We start from the raw sequence: 20,862 nt of genomic DNA on the forward strand, positions 1-20,862 counted from the left end.
TGCGCGTGGAGGGGGGCGTCATGAGACGACTTGTCCCTTCCTCCTCAGACTCTCTCTGTCTTCTCTCACTTTAGTCCGTCTCCGTCTCCGTCATGTCTGTCCCGGTCCCAGCGCCGAGCTGTTAGCCGTTAGCCGGTGATGCTCCGCGGCGTCCGCAGGCGGGAGACGGCTCGCTGCCAGCGGCGGCGGCGGCGGTGACTGACTGGTGGAAGTAAACCCCGGAACTCGCGGGCGGTCGGAAGCGGCTAGCCGTTAGCCGTTAGCCGTAGCTTTTTGTTGACAGTGCGCTGCCCGCTGTCAAAGCTCGAGCCGAGCCGGCGGAGCGGGACTTCCACTCAGCCTCCACGAGACCCGCGACGCCCCCCCCCTCTCCGTTTTTAATTCCGGCGTGCGTGAAGTTTCTGTCACTTTTTAAACCACTTGTGGATCCAGAAGATGGCTTCAAGAGGAGGCTTCGCGGGTCCTCCGATGAACCCGGGCATGAGCCCCATGAACGTGGGGCATGTTGCGGGCATGAGGATGCCCGGAATGCCGCAGTCTCCGGCGGGTTACCCCCGAAGCATGAGCGGCGCTCCGCAGTACCCCCAGGTGGGCTTTCTGCTTACTTTATCCTCCTTTCTACACTACTAAAGGGAAGGGGCTCACTTTCTCTGTTATCTTCAAGGTCTTTGTCAAAACTGTCTGATTTGAAGTGTCATATTTAGATAAAGTCAAACAATGTAGTTCAAGATCACATCTTTAAAGTCAGTCTTTATTAAAATAGAAAAAGAGGACTCCACTTCCGCCTTTTGAAAACGTCTTATTGTGACTTACCGCCTCCACTTACACTTGTAAAACACTTTAATTTCGCCTTAATAAAGTTGAATCGCGGTGCGCAGCTAAACTGACGGGACTTTTAATTAACAATAAGTGCAGCAGATCGATGTTTTGTGTGAGTGTGAATGAGAGCGTCACGTGGTTCCACGAGCCTCCTGTCAGTTAGCGTGAAAACAAAAGTAAGTTTATCATCACCACCATCTGCCCGGAGGTAAAGCCGCATATATTACCCCGGCTTCACCCCCATCTGCAGCTCCCCTTTTGTAACCCAGTCCTCTGTGTCAATTAGACTCTTCTAGGGACGCAGATCTTTTGCTTTTCTCTTATAAAGGGGGAGAGGACAAAGAAAGTGGGTTTTTTTAATCGCTACAAGCAAAAGATCAAGCATGAAACACGAGGGAAATAAAAGCTATAAACATCACAAAAACTTATTTGTATGATCCAGTGTACAATGCATGCTTTTCATCCACCCTCCCATCTGTCTTTCAGGCTGATTAGGACTTTATGATGTGTAATAACATGCACATGTTGCTTCATATTGTCTGGTGTAAGCTCTGTTTAGTTTGGATACAGCCAAGTCTAAACAGCTCCTGCTCAGTCACATTACCTCAACCCGTTTGTTTAATTCTTCATTTATTTATTCGGTAATATTTTTATTCTTCTTAAAAGTAGTACGTATAACTATTTCCCTTTTCGTTGTATAGTTTGTTGCCATTTTCCAAATTCCTATAAGCAATTAAGTTGTTGACAGAGATGAGGGATACAAAATAAATTATTAACCGAAAGCAAATGATTAGTTGCTGCCATAATGGTCATGCATTTTTTAATATTAAGAAAACAAGTTGTGGACGACAAAGACAGGAAATGGAGGAAAATGTTTACTATGCTCCAGTTTCTCTTCTGTCTTTAATGCTCCTGAACGCTCCCTCTTTTTTGTTCCAGCGCCCAGGGATGCCACCAAGCAGAGTTGGGGGCCCCATGGGGTCAATGGGGGGTCAGCTGCCAGGGCCCTCTTATGGCAGCGGAGGGAGCATTCCCATGAGGCCAGGCATGGGTCCTCCAGGCATGGACCCCTCAAGGAAGCGGTTCCTCCATCAGCAGCAGCAGCAGCATGAGGCACTGGGAGGCCTCAGGCGAGGGTAAACTGAAGGGAGGTGGGGGGGGGGTTACGACAGAAACCATGATTACAACAACAACGGACTGAATGCAGGGAATGGCAGCACTGCAGTTTTATTATTATTATTTATTTATTCTAAATATGTGACTCAATAAAGATGAAACAGGAAGCAGACCCACTAAAGGCACAGAATGGAAAAAGGTGGAACAGAAAAGTCCTTTTGACTCTCTACATGTTTTCACATGCCCAGAACGGAGTAGAAAGAGATCTAATCTTCTCTAAACCTTCTGCTCAACTCTAATTACTTACTAATACACATGAACAGTTAGACAGTTTTTTTATTCTTTAATGTTCATAGACTAAAGTTTCAGAAAAAAAAGTTAAAAAAGTACAACTGTCAAGAGTTCAGTGTAACACTTAGACAGTGTTGAGTTTTGTTTTAAGCAGTTTAATCCTACCAATTACACTTTTTTTTTTTCTCAGTTGAATGAGTTCTAGTTTCCATTAATTTAGACTCGTCATCTAAAATGCTGCCTTCGCCTTTATTTTGCCAGCAATGGCTCGAGCGTCATCCAGCCCAGAGCTGGATGAACGTCTTCCCAGTTATATAACCAGTCCGGTCGACCTAATTCATGTGCTTTGAGACGTCTCGTATCTGTACAAATGAGAATAGCTGGAGCTATTTCTTTCTTTCTTTATTTCCTGTATGTCTACTGTATATTATTAAAAAAAAATTACTGCCAAACCATAAGTGTACCGGTTACAGAAGTTGAATTTACTATATGTATATAAACTATTTCAATAGATAAATGACCAGATACTTCCTATTCAAACTCTCTAGCATTTCCTGAAAGCATAGAGTTCTGCTTTTTATTGCCTACGGATCGGAAGAGGCATTCACAATAATCTCTCGTAATTAAAAACATCAGGAAATCCTGCCTTCAACCAAAAATTACCATCTGATGTGAACCAGAACATGTGTGGTGTGAGAGTCGGCGTGGGCTCGATGTGGTTTCAGCTCTGTTTATTGATTCCATGAGCTGTATTCTTTAGAAAAAAGAAAAAAAAAAGCCATAATCTGATGAAGTCATGCATTTTTCTTCTCATCCTCACTGGGATTATTTGTCTCACCTCGTATATGATTGTAATGTAGCTCATTATTGTCGATGGAACGTTGTTTCTCTCCGCGCTGCTGAAAGCATCACAGACATGAGGAGAGCGGGATCTCATGACTGGCCTTCCCTGTGAACGCAGCAGATACTCCTGTCTGCTCAGAGACGACAGGCGTTGAAACGTGGCGAGTCATGAAGTGAAGCAATGTTTGTACTTTGGTCCACAAGTGGATCAGTGGCGTCTTAAGCTTCGTTTCATCACAAAACCGTGATTGTTGGAGGATCGGCGAGGCGCGGCGCTACGTGCGCCCTGGTAAATTATCATGAAAGAATTCAGGAATGAAGTTTAGCCGGGATGAGAGGGAACAGTAAATTCAATTCAAGAAACAAAACGGCTTTTATGAAGTCAGAAGTCAGCGATAAGTGGAAACCTGAGGCAGTCTTTCACGGCTGTAATGAAGAGACGACTCTGGACGAGACTCTTGTCACACTGGGATGTTTTTCCACAAATAACCGATAATTGGATTAAATGAATGAGGCCTTTCTGTTGATCTGGTATCATGTGCATCCAGTTCAAGTTGTGATTTAGCAGACACAACATCGAGGCTCCCCTTCATGTGTTTGTCTTTCTTCATTTCTTTAGGCCAAAAAGACGCAAGATGGCTGACAAAGTCCTGCCTCAGAGGGTAGGAGAACTTTCAAGTTATGACAAACTGGTCTTATATTTGACTCCTTCAGTGTCTAAATGCTGATGTTCTGTAGATCCGGGACCTGGTTCCAGAGTCCCAGGCCTACATGGACCTCCTGGCATTTGAGCGGAAGCTGGATCAGACCATCGCACGGAAACGGATGGAGATCCAGGAGGCCATCAAGAAACCCATCATGGTATCTCCTCATCATGCACTCATGTGTTTTCAGGGTTTTGGAAGAGCTTTCATGTCACAAGCAGAGCACAGATGGAGAAATGAACAGCGTCTGTATTCTCTCTGTTTTTCCTGCAACACAGCAAAAGCGCAAGCTCAGGATCTACATTTCCAACACTTACACCCCCAGCAAGCCGGAGGGCGAGGAGTCCGAGAAGGTTTCCTCCTGGGAGCTGCGAGTGGAGGGCAAACTCCTGGAGGAGGTGAGCAAACGGTCCGGACGTGGGCCTGAGCGGCCTCTCAGGGTTTTCCTGCTGGTGTGAAACTCTGAAGTGTTTCTGTGAGAACTCCTCTTGGCCGGTGTGTTTGGCTCGGGCCGCGCCGCCAGATGTGTGTTTACAGCCCTTTCCAACCGCTCACACACCAACCCGTGTTCTCTTTTGAAACATGGAATTGAAACCACTGGCCGTTGCATACCAAGAACTGACATGCCCCCCACCCCCTCCCTCCCTCCCCCGCCCTCCATCAATCCCAGCTCGACTCATTGTGTCATCTGGGGCCACATGAAGGAGTGCAGCTTTTTTCTTTTTTCCTTGGGTTGATTTTTTTCTGGTCTGGCTCATTGGTTCAGGCCGGCGTAGGAGTTGCTGCACCAAGACACAGAAACAGAGCAGAGAGGGAGTGAAGGAGGTCATGTTGAGCAAACAGACTTTGACAGGACTGGGGAGAGGGCGGGGGCGCTACAGTTTTTTTTTTTTTTCCTCCTCCTCTCCCCCATTTGTGCTTCACCACCCCCCAATGTGGTCAGAGCTAAACAATGCAGCTGCACTCTGACACAGCTATACGAAGGCAGCGGTGAAACTCTTCATTCCCTCCTGTTCTCTGTGTTTCCAGCCCGGCAAGCAGAAGAGGAAGTTCTCGTCTTTCTTCAAAAGCCTCGTCATCGAGCTCGACAAGGAGCTCTACGGTCCCGACAATCATTTAGTGGAGGTATGGCGTGTGAGGCTGGAATAGATTCAGCATTTTTCTGAATCAGCCAGTATTGATTTTCTGATTAAAGCCCTGAAGGAGGCTGCTCACTGAGCCAGCTCATGTCAACAGACTCACAAAGGCGAGAGCAGGACAGCAGAGATAATGACACCGGCCCTCTTCCAGGAATGCTCACTTGTGTTTTCTGTTACATTTAGAGAGTTGCTTTATATGTGAAGGTCAGGAGTGGAATTGAAACTTTTAGCAATAAGTCAAACTTTACACGATCCTGCAGTTTCACACATGTGAGATGCAGCTTTGTTCAACCATCTGCGAGAAAATAAAAGACTGAGAAGAAGATATGTTTTTCATAGTGTTTTTCCTTTTTTTTTTTTTTTTGCATATCTCACATTTTTCCCCCCTCGTTTCTCCCTCAGTGGCACAGAATGCCCTCCACCCAGGAGACAGATGGTTTCCAGGTGAAGAGGCCGGGCGACGTGAACGTCAAATGCACCCTCCTACTCATGCTGGACCACCAGGTACCCTCCGCCTCTTTGCTCGTCGTCTTTCCGACACGACGACCCGGCCTGCCTCGATTTCTCAGTTCGTCCTGTTTTATTTCCCCCCCTCAGCCTCCTCAGTATAAGCTGGACCCCCGCTTGGCCCGTCTGCTGGGCGTGCACACGCAGACCCGGGCCAGCATCATGCAGGCGCTCTGGCTGTACATCAAGAACAACAAGCTGCAGGACGGTCACGAGAAGGAGTACATCAACTGCAACCGCTACTTCCGACAGGTAATGGCGGAGCTTTGGGTTGAGTAAATGTAGAAACTGACTTAAAATACATTCATTTATTCATCCAGATCTTTGCCTCTCCTGTTTCTTTCTTTCCTTTCCAGATCTTTGGTTGTCCGCGCATGAGATTTTCTGAGATTCCCATGAAGCTGGCGGGCCTGCTGCAGCACCCTGACCCCATTATCATCAATCACATCATTAGGTAGGAGTGTGTGGATCGTCACCGCGGTCTCTGAGGATTATTATTGTTGGACTCGATTATTTATAGAAGTAGACGATATATCTTGGTGTTTGGATTGTCTTTTTTAAAACGTTAAAATGTTTTGTTTTGTTTTTTTCCTCCTCTCCCAGCGTGGACCCCACCGACCAGAAGAAGACTGCGTGCTATGACATTGACGTGGAGGTGGACGACCCCCTGAAGGGCCAAATGAACAGCTTCCTGTCCTCTACAACCAACCAACAGGAAATAGCCACTCTGGAAGTAAAGGTGACGTCATTTGAAACAAGAAAGGAAAAAAAAAAGCAATCAGTTTTGTAAATGTTGACTGGTAAAATGTGATTTCATTCTTCATTTGTTAGATCCATGAAACCATCGAGTACATCAACCAGCTGAAGACAGAGAGAGACTTTATGCTGAGCTTCAGTAACAACCCACAGGACTTCATCCAGGACTGGCTGAAGTCTCAGAGCAGAGACCTGAAGGTAAAACCTCTTCCCGGCGCTGTGGTCATCATCGCACGGGTTTGAAAGAAATCCTCTTTCCTGTGTTGAGATGTGATGTTTTCCTTCCATCAGCTCATGACGGATGTGACGGGGAACCCAGAGGAGGAGAGGAGGACTGAGTTTTACCAGGCGCCCTGGGTCCCAGAGGCAGTGGGCAGATACGTTTACTCTAAAGTCAGTAGATCCTGCTCAGCGAAGTTTCAGCTCAAATCTTTGTTTATATCCTCATGAGGGCCTCTTCCTTCTTTATATCAGGTGCAGCAGCGGAGGCAAGAGCTGGAGCAGGTGTTGGGAATCCGACTCACCTAAACCCGAATGACCACATCCGACCGGAGCTCATTCCTCATGTTAATATATATCAGTTCGACTGGAAAACAAGCTAATGTTGCAGGTTTCAAAGCCATCCTCACCGACAGAGTGGGACCAAAGTAATGTCTATTGATGCATTTGCTTTATTTTTGCATTGAGCCTTTTCTATTTTTACATCGTTGCCTTTTATTTGCAATATGTTGTTGCTTATGGTACAAATAGTTAAACCTGTTAAAGCACTGGTGCTGTTTAGGGTTTGCTTTAACGTCGTGTTGCATGCTATTTGGAGAGGGTGTCTGTTTACCTTTCCATTTAAAGCCATAATCTTCAGGCGGGAGCATATCTTTGTGTATATTTTTACTCAAAAAGAGAAACATTGAGGTTCCTGACCTGGGAACAGGCTGAGTGTCTTATAGGTGGATATAAGTTGATTAAAGGCCTTCTTTTTTAAAAATATACCAGCAGTGATCTTTCAAGTTTAGCTGCTGTGTTTTTGCCCAAAGAAGGATCTGGGCATAAAGTCCTCATTTGCTCCAGAATGAGTCCGCTCTGTTCAGCCGTTGTTTGTCTGCAGTGCTTCTTTAATACGCTTTCTGAATGTTTACACGCCGTTTCATTCCTTTATGTAGCATTTTATCATTTTAAAGGCAGAGAAAGGATGTGTTGGATCGAGGAGGTTCAAACTCTCCCGCTTGAGATTACTTATAAAATAGGAATATAACCCGAGTGTGTTGAAAAGTTGTCAGTGAACTGCTTCTTCTTAAATGTTTCCTATGAATGTCCTGTGAAGTTCTTGAAACATTCCCTGTTCAGATATCACTGTGCCAAAATGTGCACTTAAGTTTAAAATTTTTGCTAATGTTTTTTTTTTTTTTTTTTTATAAAATGTTGGCATGTTGTGTATTAATCAAAAACCTTTATCTTTTATACATTTGGAGTATTTTTTCAATAAATATACTTACAAATGATGCTCATACTGTTTTTGTTTTTTTCAACTTGGTGTCCAGGCCATCCTATTTCGAACTTCTGCCGCCTTTTCAGAACTTTTCGTAGTCCTGGAACCACCTGCTGGTATTGATATCTGTTTCTGCTGAGGTGGAGTAATGGATATGCATGTTCAGGCTGGTTTGCAGAGAGCAGGAATTCCAACAGGTTTATCTGGTCTTACGCTTGAGAGTTTCAACACGTTAACCACTCCTCAAATAACGGCACATGACATCCTCTGTCCACAAATAGCTGTCTCTGCTCAGGGCAGTCTGTGTTTTTAGAGGATTTTAGGAGGACATGGTTTAAGTTTAGCCAAATACTGGTTTTCTATCTTATACCAAAGTCTTGCCACCAGATGAGGCACTGAGCACCACGTTGCAATAGTTATAATTCCAAAAAAAAAAAAAAAAAACTGTTTGGCAGGGTTAAATGAAGTTATTTTAAAAAACTAAGTTCAGATTAGTTTAATAAAACTCGTTTTATCAACATTTGTTGACGTTTAAGTGTCATTACATCTGCAAGAAAACCTAATCCTGTTCAAGACATGTCTAAAATGATGTTAAAGTCAGTTCAGGGGGGCCAAATCAATTCTTTGGTAATTAAATTTTTTTAAGTAAGCAAATTTCTAGTGCACCAACAAATGGAAAAAGAAAGCAAAAACAAAAACAACATATCTGGTATGTTATTAATAATGAATATGTCTTACTGAGTTTTTTTCTGTATAATTTTACATTTAAACTTTAAAAATTTATTACGTTCTATTCTGTGTGGAGCAACACTGAAAGAATTTCCCCCTGGGATTATTGTATTTTTCTACTCTATTCCATATTATGTCCACTGTTGTTAATCAGTACTGTACCAACCTTTGTCAACTGTTGCTTCATTCATTCATGCATTCATTCATTCATTCATTCATTCATTATATTTTGTTTGTCTAGAAATGTATATTATCTATTCATATTTTACTCAGAAGATTAGATGACACATCAACGTGACCGCAAATATGTAATGCATGCAAAGTGACTGTAGGTGGCGCTGTGAGCATTTACACTTTGAAAGACTCGACGAAGAAACCGGAAGTCGAATTGCCAAGATGGAGGTGGACGGCATTGATCATGTAGGTGTATTTTTTGGTCTTTAAGCTGCTGTTTATCAACTTATTATGGAGCGAACTATACTTTTGCACATTGACCGTGATAGTTTATGTCGGGTTGTTGTCAGTTATGGACGCTGAGTCTCTGTAATTTTCGGATTGAAGCGTCCGCTCATTGAAAACAATGACCGCCGCCGGTTTGCTGTCTCATTGTAGCTAACAGGCTAACGAGCTAAGCAGGATACCGCGAACATAAAGCTGAAGAAACAAAAAGTTTGATCGCTGTACGATCAAAAATACCGTCAGGAAACCCCTTTTCACGTTTTCTAATTTCAGAGGATTGTTTAGATAAGAACCGCTTTCGATAAACTGTCTTTTGTGCGCGCTAGCTAGCTCAAACTTGTCAGTTACTCTCTCAGCACGGATGTGATCTTTCTAGTTAGATAAGATGCTAAATTTAATTCAGCGATTGTTTCTAACATTGTTTTTCAGCTCTTAGCATACATTATCTCAACAGTTGGGCGCTGCGATCGAGCTTTGACGAGTCTAACCCTATAATGCCTTTCAGTTTGTCTGTAGAAACTTTAAATCGAGATACTTTGCGGTGCTACAATTGTTATTAGCAATGCTGAACACCTGATGTAATTATGCTGTCATACTTTTTGTGGGTAAAATGAAATGTGTAATGCTCCAGTTTTAAGTGCAGACAATAATTCCACTGCAATACCTTACAGATAAAGAGTACACCAAGCAAAAATCGTGACATAGTAAGTATAAGCTGCACATCTGGTCTCCTCATGGTAATCCAGCCCTGGTTGTTTGGTTTGGTCATCTCAGAGATTCTGGGAATTATTACTGAACATCTAGAAGCGTGTTTTCAGATTTAACGTGCATTTATTGCACGCTGTCTTCAGTTACAGCCTCACTTAAAAGACTACTATGTTACAAATAATTTATCCAAACATTGGGGATGTTTACATAGTCATAGATGTCATGTAACATTGTAACTTGCACTTTCCCAAAGGATAACTTCTATCTGTGCCTGTTTTATCAGATATGGCCTACGACATTGTTGCTGTTGTGCCTGAAGCAGTTCACTCAGTCCCAAATTTAAAAGCATCAGCAGCTTTACCCCTCAAAGCTTTATTTTGATTTTCTCTTAATGGATGATTTGTTTGAGAAGGGTAATTACTGGAAATTCAACTCATATGTGTCTTTTTTGTATTTGAAGATATCAGTCTCTTTCAGTAACAAACTATCTTATTATAGAAGATTTTTATTGACATTCAGTACTTATAAAATACGACAACTGACTGATAAAAGAAGCATCCATTAAAGTGTCACTGTGGAAAAAAAAGTGTAATTTATTTGCATTTTTCCTCAATCAGATGGAAATAGGGGACAGTAAAGGCGGCTCGGGCCTTCGACAGTACTACTTGTCTAAGATAGAGGAGCTACAGGTGAGGAAATCACTGTCACTCAAAGTTGCACTGCTTTGACTTCACACTGATCAATAAGGCTGAACTCCTATTTTCTGAAACAGCTGACAGTGAACGATAAGAGTCAGAACCTCAGACGTCTGCAAGCACAGAGGAATGAGCTCAACGCTAAAGGTGTGTTGCTTTTATTATCAGTTATTTGCAAAACGTGCTTTCATTACATTTCCTGAGATAAGACTGGTAAATTTATCCTCTCCTCTCCCCTCAGTGCGTCTCCTTCGGGAGGAGTTGCAGTTACTACAGGAGCAAGGATCGTATGTGGGAGAAGTGGTCAGAGTCATGGACAAAAAGAAAGTGCTGGTCAAGGTATGTCTATTCTTTGCATCGTGAGTTGGATTTCGTTGGTGACGGCTGAAATTTAATTCTTCCTCGTCTTTTTCAGGTGCATCCAGAAGGCAAATTTGTTGTGGATGTCGACAAGAACATTGATATCAATGATGTGAGTGTTGTTCTGCTCAGTATTAATTCAAGTCTTCTGTGTGTCTTATCAGAAATATATATATATTTTTTACTAGTAAATAAGTGATTGGAAAAAGTGTAACAGGTTTTCCTCCTCCTCTCCACTTCTTCAGGTGACTCCAAATTGCCGTGTGGCCCTGCGTAACGACAGCTACACCCTGCACAAGATCCTGCCCAACAAGGTGGACCCGCTGGTCTCCCTCATGATGGTGGAGAAGGTGCCGGACTCCACCTACGAGATGATCGGTGGCCTGGACAAGCAGATCAAGGAGATCAAAGAAGTGATCGAGCTGCCCGTCAAGCATCCAGAGCTGTTCGAAGCTTTGGGCATTGCACAGCCAAAGGTACGTGCTGGTCAGGACGCTCGTGCAGTCACTGTATTTAACATAAATTCAACAGTAAAGTGTTTTCATATGATTTTGGATGCTAAATTGACGTACTCGGGTGGTGTTAATTGTTACCTGTGTTGCTCGCTCTGAGTTTTGCCTCGGTTGTATTTGCAGGGTGTGCTCCTGTACGGACCGCCGGGCACAGGGAAGACCCTGCTGGCCAGAGCTGTGGCCCACCACACCGACTGCACCTTCATCAGGGTGTCGGGCTCTGAGCTGGTCCAGAAGTTCATTGGAGAGGGTGAGCACTTCCCGCTTCTGTCTTTCTAAAGCCCAATCGACTCCTCGTCTCTGCTCGTGTAACCTCAACTGCTATCCGGCCAGGTGCCCGTATGGTGCGTGAGCTGTTCGTCATGGCGAGAGAGCACGCCCCCTCCATCATCTTCATGGACGAGATCGACTCCATCGGCTCGTCCCGCCTGGAGGGCGGCTCAGGGGGCGACAGCGAGGTGCAGAGGACCATGCTGGAGCTGCTCAATCAGCTGGACGGGTTCGAGGCAACCAAGAACATCAAGGTATCACCATGTAGCTTCTTAGGTCCATATAATGCTTTCTGAAACGTTCCAGTGTGCAAAGAACGGTCGCATTGCTTCCTCTGCATATTAAATTAATACAATGCAAATACAGCTTTTCAAGGAGCACTCAACCCTTTTCAACCGCTCTGCTCACTTTGTCTCTGCAGGTCATCATGGCCACAAACCGGATCGACATCTTAGACTCAGCTCTGCTCAGGCCCGGCCGGATCGACAGGAAAATTGAGTTCCCGCCTCCCAATGAAGAGGTAGGTCAGCCCAGGGGAGAAGGAAATCGTCCCGCATGTGTTTGCATTTGATCTCATGTGGCGTTTGTCCTCTCAGGCCCGTCTGGACATCCTGAAGATTCACTCCAGGAAGATGAACCTAACGCGCGGCATTAACCTGAGGAAGATCGCAGAGCTCATGCCCGGAGCCTCTGGGGCCGAGGTCAAGGTGAGAATCGGGCCAGATGTGCGCTAAATGAATGAGGCGAGTGCGTGACGATGTGCTCCTGGTGTGTTTCAGGGCGTTTGCACTGAGGCCGGGATGTACGCTCTGAGAGAGAGGAGAGTCCACGTCACCCAGGAGGACTTCGAAATGGCTGTGGCAAAGGTAGGAGTCGCATTTTAACACTTCATTCATAAAAACCAAACACTTTGCCAGTACCTGCTGACTAAACTGTTTTTTTTCTTTTTCTCACACCAGGTGATGCAGAAGGACAGCGAGAAGAACATGTCTATCAAGAAGCTATGGAAGTAAAAAGGCCTTGTGAATTCCTGAACACAACACACCAACATATGTATATTTTCTTCTTTTGTTTATGGTTTGTAATTGTTACTTACGTCATGGACAGTAAATAAATGATTTTCCCCCAAGACATGGATGTCCAATGATCTTTGTTTATAGTTTATCATGCGATCCAAATGTTTTTATATCTAGAAATGTCTTCACACAGAGAGAATTGTGTATTTTCAGTGAGGATTTCCACCATGAGGTTGACACACTGACCACACAGTAAATCCACTCTCTCCATTACAGCCGGTGACATGACAGTAATTCAGTTTCCAAGCATTGAGTCTTGTTCTGCAGGTTTAATCTGTCACAATTACGTAAATTCAACACGGTCATTTATGGCACTTCACATTATAGCTGCAGATCTGAAACTACGACTTGTTTTTAGGACTTCGGTCCTGCATGCTTGGTCCCGGCTGCGGCGCTGCCCGGCAGGTTCACCAGCGCTGGTTCACCGATCGATGGAGCAGCGTCGAGTTTGCAACTTTCACAAACCCACGCTGGCGGAATGGTTAGATGGCAGTAAATGCTGGACGGCGGTCCCCCACCCCCTACAGGAAGCAGTCAGTCGGTCTGGACGGGCTAGCGTCTGAGCCAGGACACAGGCACCCACTGCGGCTCCAGCTGCACCCTCTCCAGCAGCAGCTGCAGCTCCGCTAAGGCACTGACGGGGTCCTCCTTCACCAGCACGTAGTCCACCCAGTGGCCGTAGCACTCGTCCACCCGGTCCGCTGACTGCTTCATGTCCTGCAGGTCGTCCTCCTGACGGGGACACGGCTCACTCAGCGAGAATGTCTCCACGAGGAAATCACAGAAGGCGAGGTCTGAGACTCACCGTGATCCCGACGCTGAGGGAAGAGGACGAGCCGAACTGCTTCCTCTGACTCTCCGGGATCCGAGGCCTCACGAAGACGATGTACGGTTTGAACTCGGCGCTCCGCAGAGTCTTCAGCGCCTACAAGGGACGGAGACAAGAGGCGTCAAGTTTCATGCTGCTTTGTACTGCAAATGAATTTATAACATAAGAAAAAGCTGGTGTGATGAGGTGTAGTTACAAGAAAAACAGTAGTAACCAAGAAACTGATTATTTTTAAAACCCAGACTGTTCATTGTAGACACTGACCTCTGGCTGCACGTCCACCAGGCAGATCTTTCTCTGATCCAAAATTCTGTGGATAGACTCCAAACTGGTGCCGTACAGATTCTCTTTATACTCCCCGAATTCAATAAACCTGCAGGGAAAATAAAGAAAGAAAGAGCGCCGTTGTGAAGTTGTGCAGCAGGGAACAGAAAAGCTGATCAGCGTCCGTTTGAGTTAGAAATCCTCCGGCACTCACTTGCCACTCTGGATGTCGGCCTCGAAGGCGGCTTTGCTGATGAAGTGGTACTCCACTCCTTCTCTCTCGTGGGGCTTCCTGGCTCGAGTGGTGTCTTCAGGCCACGTGTTGGAAAAACAAAAAAGAAGAGGAAATAAACAGGAGGCTGGGTGAGTGTTTTCAGCCAGAGCTCTGTCTGGGACTGGGATGGTAGCTTCCAATTCCAACCAATACTGTACTTATTTAGCAAATGTTCAAATGTAATAAAACCAAATGAATGAAGTGAGACTTACGAGGCACGGCCAGGCCGTACAGCCGGGGGTTCTCGGCGATCACTTTCTGTTTGAGCTCAGAGATTCGAGCTCCGAGCGAACCTGGCAGAGGGAGGATTTAAGGTTATCTACACGCCAGTATTGCCGTCTTTAAACGAGTCCTTCAGGAGCTGCAGCGGACCCACCTATCAGGACGATAAGGCGAGGCCTGTCGCCCGGTCGGGCCAAGTATTGCGTGACTTCTTCGTAAATCAGGAACTCGCTGTGGTTGCCATCGGGAGTGTGTGCGTCTCCCGGCGAATCCTGGCGGTTCCTCCGGAGGCGGAAACTCCTGCGCAGGCTGGCTGTGGTCAAACACATGAAACTGGCATGAATGTTGCAGTGGTTTGGCTTCTATTCCTGCCTGATTCAAAGTGCTTCACACATCGAACAAGACGAGAGACACTGCACGACACCAGGAGAAATGGGGAAGAGTACCTGAGTAAAAATCCCATGAGAAAGCATGGCCACAGAAGGCAGGGGCTGCCTTACTCTTGGGAGAAACTACAGCTCACATTAGACCATTCATTCAACCGGCTTTAGTCTCACACCGAGCAACGAGCCTGGAAGCCATGCACGCTGTGTGTAGCTCTCAGAAATAAGCAGAGCGCGGGCAGCATGAAGAGGCAACACACACCACGAGGCGCCACGAAATACACAGCGAGAAGCGCTGGGATGACAGCATTTGACAGGAAAACAGCCTGCCGTTAGAGGATGTTTCCCCAAGTGTCATCTAAAACAAAGGGTCTGTCGAATCTGATGCCCCTCCCAGACCATTATGATGCATTTGCAGCTTTGAGGCTCTGACACTTTTCAGCTCCAGCCGTCCTCTCTGAGGACATCTGATCGATCGGGCTGAGATTCTCACGCACGGAGAGTTTTTACTGCATTCTGACAAGTGTTTCCCCAAGGCCTGAGAAATAGCAGAGACTTATAGATCTTCAAAGATCCCTGGAGCCCTGCGACCGATCAAAGCCAAAAACCAAGAAGCGCAAAGCAACACTACAACACCGGCAAGTGTAAATCAAGAACATGAAAACCAACAGACAGATCAAATTAAAAAAAAAAGAAGCTGCAGTGATCAGTAAAGAACTGACTGATTGAGCCTCCTCACCTACATCTTTTCCATTGAGCGCACCCTTACTGTCACAGTCTTCTGCAGGACGTCACACAGGAAGAGAAGACAGGGTGAGGAGGGGCAGACGTGGCCACACAGCAGGATAAACACACCTCAACATCAGCGGGACGGCGGCATGAAGGCAAAAGAACAACGGAGGAGAAATTCCTGTAGAAATACGCGAGGCAGGGATTCACGTACCTTTATCGGTCCGATCATCTGAGGGCAGTAATGCAAGGAACAACACACGGTGTCACTGTGAATATTGACAATATTACAGCCTTCTAAGTGCACAGCAAGTAAAAGTACTGTTAACAAATAAGATCCTTCAGTTTCTCCATGATCTGAAGAGTTTTACTCCATGTGTTGAATTTTTATGAGTCTGGAGAAACAAAAAGCACTGAAAACTGATTTTACTTGTCAAAAGTCAAACATACACATTTGGCGTTCAGCTTTAATTCAACACACTGGAAACAAGAGAAACAACTGATTTTGTTTCCCATCGGATTAGAAAATGAAACGGCGGATTATGTTTGGGGTTTTTTTTCTACTTTTTTTTTTTGAGAGATTAACCTCACATCCCCTCTTCTCTTTTCATAATCTCTCTTTCTGTGTCTCCTTGGATAAATTAGATTTGATCCGTAATACACGTTGTGTGTGATTCTCTAAGCTTCTTGTACGTTCGTGGCCCGCGGGTCAGAATCGCCCGTTTGCGCCCGGTGGTGCGAGTGATTCTTACACGTCGGGGCTTTGGGAGACATGGGCGTCGGCAGGGAGGCTACTTTCATCCTGTACCTCAGCCGCCTGGAGAGGTTAAGACAGAAAGTTTGGAATTAGTGACTGGAGGACGAGTCGGATGCGTTCGGGCGTCTCCGTGAGAGCGAGGCTCACCTCTCCTGGAATTGCACCGACGGGATGAGGGCCGCCCGCAGGTTGCAGTCGCCCACCCTCTTGGCCTGCCACCAGGTGGCGTCCTCCTGGCTGACGACCTGGAGAATGTCTCCCCTCTTGAACGGGAGGCCGGCCTCCTGGCAGGGCGTGGCTCTGTCCTCGAAAGGCGTGTAGTCAAACAGCGCCCGGAGGTACACCTTCAATCAGGAGAATCTTATTTTACTTAGAAACGGGATTTTCCAAGAAAAAAGACGCGAGGAGGAGAGTTCTCACCCTGCTTTCCTTTAATTTGTCTTCTTCTGCAACAGCCGGGATGATTTTCAGTGTGATGGATCCTTGCGACTGCGACTGAGCGGAGAAACAACAGAGCGGCGGCGTCACTGGGATGGATTTGGAAAATGTGGAGGGTGGGGGTGGGGGGGGGGGGGGGGGGGGGGGGGGGGGGAATCCATCCGGTCTTTACCAGAATCTGACTAATTTCATCCGGCCTCTTGTGCGTTACCAGGTTCCCGTTGACCTCTCGGAGCTCATCCCCAACATGCACCAGTCCTGCAAACACAAACACACAAATGAAGCACAAACTAATTCCCGGAGCGCGCAGCCGCACTCGCCATGTTCTCAGATTGTGAAGGTCAGACGGCAACTAAAAGAGGAATGAATAAATAAATAAATAAATGAAGAACGAAAATTTCCTTTGGCGTGAGGCCGATAGCGTCTCCATGGCAACAGTCGGGAGCAACCCTTGTTTGTAATCTGAAAATATGCAATCTCTTGGCCCGCTAATCTCAAGGATTTCATCTCTTGACGGTTCAAGGGGTTACACAACGTAATCTCCTCCCCGCTTCCCGTCGCCGTATCAGCAGTGATAAGACGCTCGGCTTGGGGGGAAAGTTCAATATCAAAAGGGGAATTACAGATTAGGCTGTGGAGGAAGTCAGGTTGTGTCCCGATGGCGCTTCGCAGCCTCACGGGCGTTTGAACGCCGACACACTCCGTGTGTGAACAGTCTCACCGCTGCGATCGGCCGCTCCTCCTCTCATGATCCGGGCTACGATGACCGCCCCCGTCGCCTCGTCTCTCCGGATCGTTGCTCCCTTTAGAAGGAAAAATGCGAAAATGATGAAACAAGATGACTAGACTTTCTTTAAAATTACAACTCACAGCCCAGAGCCCTCCAAAGCCCCGGAGCGGCTCCATTAAAATAAGAGTATTTGCTCTCACCAGCGGCTCTTTGTTCTTCACCAGACGGACGATCTTCACCGACTCCTCTTCCAGGTCGTCGTCCACGTCCTCGGGCAGCGGCGGCAGCACCGGGTCAAACTTCTTCTGGGCCACCGTGTCGTGTGCCGACAGCACCGCCTGCCAGAGGCGAGAAGAAGCCACGAAAAGTGCAGCGTGTGTGAAACATGATGTAGTGAAAAGGATGTGAAATCAAGCAAAGTCAAAAGAAGGGATCACAGTTCCTTCAGAGGTACGTCTGTAAATGAGCGTTCTCATTTCACAGCAGTCCTCTGTTCCCACAAATCCCCCCAGAAAGCCAAAAAACCTGAGCGGAATCACTTGATGGCAGTAATTAGGCCATCTTGTCGGCGTCTAGGGGAGGCGGAAGGGGGTACAGGCGGCTCTGACGCCGGCGGGCGTTATGCAACGGATGATCAACTCAGAGGAAGATCAGAGCCGCTCAGGGTGGAAGTACAGAGACGCAGTGTCAGGAAAGAGAAATGCCAGGCACAGAAAAACGCCTCTGTCCGATATTTATCAGCCTGGGATGTGTTTCTGTAGCTGGCTCTGTGTGTGTGTGTGTGTGTGTATGTGTGTGTGTACCTTAATGTGAGGCGTGTTCAGCAGGAGAAGCAGCTCTCGCTCGTCATCTTCCAGCGGTCCGTTCTGAAGCTCCTCAGCAAGCTGATGATCAATGTCAGAAGAATTCAGCTTTTAATTTGAATTATTTCACGTTTCTTAAAAAATCAACAGTGGTTGTTTCTAATCGTACACAGATTCTTTAAGCCAAACAGCCACAGTTTTTTCAAGAAACTCATCTTCCATTGGTTTTCCTCATTTGAATTGATGCCTCATAAGAACAACAAACACCGATTTTGTTATTGGAAAAGACAAGAAAAAACTATAATCGTTTGGTTGCACCTACGTCCTCTGCCAGACAGGAGGCGCTGTGCAGGACTGGGGTGGGACTCTGCTTCTCATACTGTTTTAGCTTCTCATGGATCTGGGAGGGAAAAGGGCAAACATCTTTCATCGAAACCATTAACAGATAATGCGTGTGTCCACTTTCAGAGGAGGCACAGCGCTTTACCTTCATGAGGTAACTAATGCTCCTCTCGCTGAAAACATCTTTGAGGAAGACCAGATCCTCCTTGTGGTTGGCATCAGGGTGGAGCTGTGAGGTGAGCAGGGCCAGAGTCTCATGCAGCCCTGCGAACCACAAAGAGACTGAAATTGTGCATTTATCCCCCGTTTACTTTGGAAAAACACACACTGACATCAGTATGGAAAACGACTGTTTTGGTGCATGTATTCAACTGCTTAGTGCAACATCAGTCAGACTTCCCTCCAAACTGCACTAATCTCTCCATATTGATGTTATAATGCTACATTAGAGCGCATGCATTATTCAGAGGTGGAGATAACGCATCGGAGGGCATCAGGGAGTAGACTGAGCAGGCGTTTGGATGTACCTGTGCTTGCAGACACAATGGGCATGGCTTCAATCATCCAGAGGAGGCAGGAGGATTTAGAGAGGGAGAGAGAGAGACAGAGTGGGGAGGGAGACAGAACAAAGCTGATGTATCCCCCTCAAATCCACTGCTGCGGTTTTCTTCTGGCGGATGCTGAAAAGCGAAAACAACCTGGGAATGAAAACATGAAGGCACAGGTCACAGATTCAATTCACACCAGTGAGAACATCTTAGAGTCGCCGCTTCAATCCAAGTCAGAAGAAACTCAAATATCCAGGAGAAAACAAGTCTACTGTTTACGTGTCAGTTGAGTTGGAGACAAATAAGATGAGAAAACAGATGAAAAGGTTCCCCACTGATGATAAAAAAACAGCTGAAATGTAACCTTGAACCACACGGAGCACTCTTTAACTTCGAACTCACTTAATGAGGCACATTGTCTCTCTTTTCCCGGCGACTCCCACGTGCGAGTCGCTTTCTGATCAGCTGCGCTCTGACAGTGATGGATGGAGCCATTACTGTGCTCAAGTTTCACCATAACAAATAGCCGCTCTCATTACTGAGGCATAAAGCGTTCGATTCATTTCCAGCAGCGCCGCTGCCAAACTGAGGGAAAGCGAGGTCACATAATAATGGACACTTTTGTCCAATAGGATGCTTTACCTTGTCGCCATGGAAACACCATAGCATCACCGGCTGTGGCACTTACTCTAATTAAAAGGAGCTGCGCCACATGATTCACTCCAGTAGTTTGATACTGTATGCTGTGAAGCGTGTTTCTGATTATTAGTTTGGTATTTCGCTCCTCGGGATCTTCTGGTTAATGAGCCGTCGTCAGTCGCCACTCAGCACTCAGCCTTTATCTTCTCCACACGCATGGCCACCTCTTCACCCCTCGCGCAGGCGGGAAACTTTATCTGAATCGAAACAGCAGCTCTCAATCAACTCTGCAAGGGCCAAACATTTCATCCAAAAAGCCAGAAATGTCAGATACGGGATTTTAATAGCATTTAATTCAAAGGAAATCACCTTTAACAGGTACGAGTCGCAGCAGCAGCACATCAGGAGTGTGTTCCTGCAGCCCACCTGCTATATACCTGCCCTAACCTGGTAGCTGCTCCCACCGCTGCCGGCTGTGTGGGTGGGGAGCCAAAAAAGCCATTCTGAAGCTCTAATACACATCAGTGGGAGGGTCGCATGAGATCCCACACGAGAGCAGCTCAGTCCGCATCCCACACGCCGCTCTTCACCGTCTGCAGCCCCGAGAGGACGAGCAGCTGGCGGCAGGATCCAGAGGTTCAAATCCCAACCACAAACCACAAAACTGCATCTGTGCTCAGAAGCCACCAAAGCCAAACAGTGACATCCAGAAGTCTGTTGATCTTTCTTGGAATTGGAGATTCTGTGTGTTTTTATTGTGTTCCAAAGCCAACAGATCAGTCCAGCTCATTGTTCAATATCTACAGACACGCTCAGCATGTCCACAAATAAAAGCCAAAAGCACCTGATGGCCGTGTTGGCAGCAGAGAGAGACGTTACAGTCAACTCCAGTAAACTCAGATCTGGACTGTTTGTCTTGTTCTCATTTATTTTATTTAAGGCAACATATTGGAGCAGTGAGAATCTGACTCTAACGACAAACACTTTCTGCTTCATGTGATTAAAAACAATTTGCAACAGGCTTTTGTTAATTATTTGTTCCGCTCAGTCAGTTCATTGTGTCATTTTCCCTGGTGGGGAAAATATAACGGCTGCCGAGTGAATTTACTTTTTCAGGATGAATGTTGAGTGGAGATGGGATGGCACCATGCCGACACGGAAACTCAAATAAACAACCAGAAAATCATTTAGCTGGCGACAAATGTTTCCACAGGTTCATATTTCAGGTGTGGTTAAATTTGTTTTGACATTCAGCAGGATGTCAGACTGATTTTTGATTAAAAAAAACCCCAATAATTTAATCATTTCATCTGAGGCAGAAAATCTATTTAACTGCTCTACAGAGCAGAAACTGAGCTGAACTACGACTCCACAGTGCAACAGTGCAAGTTGTTAGAACTACTACACCAAAAGATCTGTGCCTCTAAACTAATGATA

At 46.0% G+C, this 20,862-nt stretch overlaps 3 protein-coding genes across 3 annotated transcripts; 2 read left to right on the top strand and 1 right to left on the bottom strand.

Annotated features, from left to right (window-relative positions):
• Positions 1–7,671, top strand: smarcd2 (SWI/SNF related BAF chromatin remodeling complex subunit D2). The gene is made up of 13 exons (XM_030098747.1): positions 1–588; positions 1,759–1,955; positions 3,689–3,731; positions 3,808–3,930; positions 4,052–4,171; positions 4,803–4,898; positions 5,315–5,416; positions 5,510–5,671; positions 5,776–5,873; positions 6,023–6,158; positions 6,251–6,373; positions 6,467–6,568; positions 6,650–7,671. Exons 1-13 carry the CDS (start codon positions 436–438, stop codon positions 6,701–6,703), a joined length of 1,509 nt encoding a protein of 502 aa, XP_029954607.1. The 5' UTR covers positions 1–435; the 3' UTR covers positions 6,704–7,671.
• Positions 7,672–8,764: 1,093 nt separating this feature from the next.
• psmc5 (proteasome 26S subunit, ATPase 5) lies at positions 8,765–12,522 on the top strand. The gene is made up of 13 exons (XM_030098657.1): positions 8,765–8,807; positions 9,518–9,550; positions 10,172–10,243; positions 10,327–10,396; positions 10,491–10,588; positions 10,665–10,721; positions 10,855–11,085; positions 11,245–11,371; positions 11,455–11,645; positions 11,813–11,911; positions 11,988–12,098; positions 12,171–12,257; positions 12,351–12,522. The coding sequence occupies exons 1-13, from the start codon at positions 8,784–8,786 to the stop codon at positions 12,402–12,404; spliced, it is 1,254 nt and encodes a 417-aa protein (XP_029954517.1). The 5' UTR covers positions 8,765–8,783; the 3' UTR covers positions 12,405–12,522.
• Positions 12,523–13,019: 497 nt separating this feature from the next.
• LOC115393089 (MAGUK p55 subfamily member 3-like) lies at positions 13,020–18,880 on the bottom strand. Its single transcript, XM_030097911.1, has 19 exons — positions 18,766–18,880; positions 18,384–18,502; positions 18,219–18,296; positions 17,897–17,977; positions 17,294–17,431; positions 17,085–17,166; positions 16,536–16,621; positions 16,346–16,420; positions 16,073–16,269; positions 15,921–15,985; positions 15,383–15,400; positions 15,179–15,220; positions 14,503–14,568; positions 14,211–14,369; positions 14,047–14,127; positions 13,775–13,868; positions 13,561–13,669; positions 13,273–13,392; positions 13,020–13,199 (listed from the first exon to the last, which is right to left on the bottom strand). Exons 1-19 carry the CDS (start codon positions 18,800–18,802, stop codon positions 13,020–13,022), a joined length of 1,827 nt encoding a protein of 608 aa, XP_029953771.1. The 5' UTR covers positions 18,803–18,880.
• Positions 18,881–20,862: the final 1,982 nt, after the last annotated feature.

The sequence above is a fragment of the Salarias fasciatus genome, chromosome 8 (assembly GCF_902148845.1).
Source record: "Salarias fasciatus chromosome 8, fSalaFa1.1, whole genome shotgun sequence".
Taxonomy (NCBI): Eukaryota; Metazoa; Chordata; class Actinopteri; order Blenniiformes; family Blenniidae; genus Salarias; species Salarias fasciatus.

Coding starts and splice junctions, on each gene's coding strand:
- psmc5 (XM_030098657.1), top strand. CDS start 8,784: ATGGAGGTGGACGGCATTGATCAT. Junction 11,086..11,244: donor TGGGCATTGCACAGCCAAAG/GTACGTGCTGGT, acceptor TTGTATTTGCAG/GGTGTGCTCCTGTACGGACC. Junction 11,646..11,812: donor AGGCAACCAAGAACATCAAG/GTATCACCATGT, acceptor TTGTCTCTGCAG/GTCATCATGGCCACAAACCG.
- LOC115393089 (XM_030097911.1), bottom strand. CDS start 18,802: ATGATTGAAGCCATGCCCATTGTGTCTGCAAGCACAG. Junction 16,622..17,084: donor AGGAGCGGCCGATCGCAGCG/GTGAGACTGTTC, acceptor TTGTGTTTGCAG/GACTGGTGCATGTTGGGGAT. Junction 13,869..14,046: donor GTACGGCCTGGCCGTGCCTC/GTAAGTCTCACT, acceptor CGTGGCCTGAAG/ACACCACTCGAGCCAGGAAG.
- smarcd2 (XM_030098747.1), top strand. CDS start 436: ATGGCTTCAAGAGGAGGCTTCGCGGGTCCTCCGATGAACCCGGGCATG. Junction 3,931..4,051: donor CCATCAAGAAACCCATCATG/GTATCTCCTCAT, acceptor CCTGCAACACAG/CAAAAGCGCAAGCTCAGGAT. Junction 5,672..5,775: donor GCAACCGCTACTTCCGACAG/GTAATGGCGGAG, acceptor TTTCCTTTCCAG/ATCTTTGGTTGTCCGCGCAT.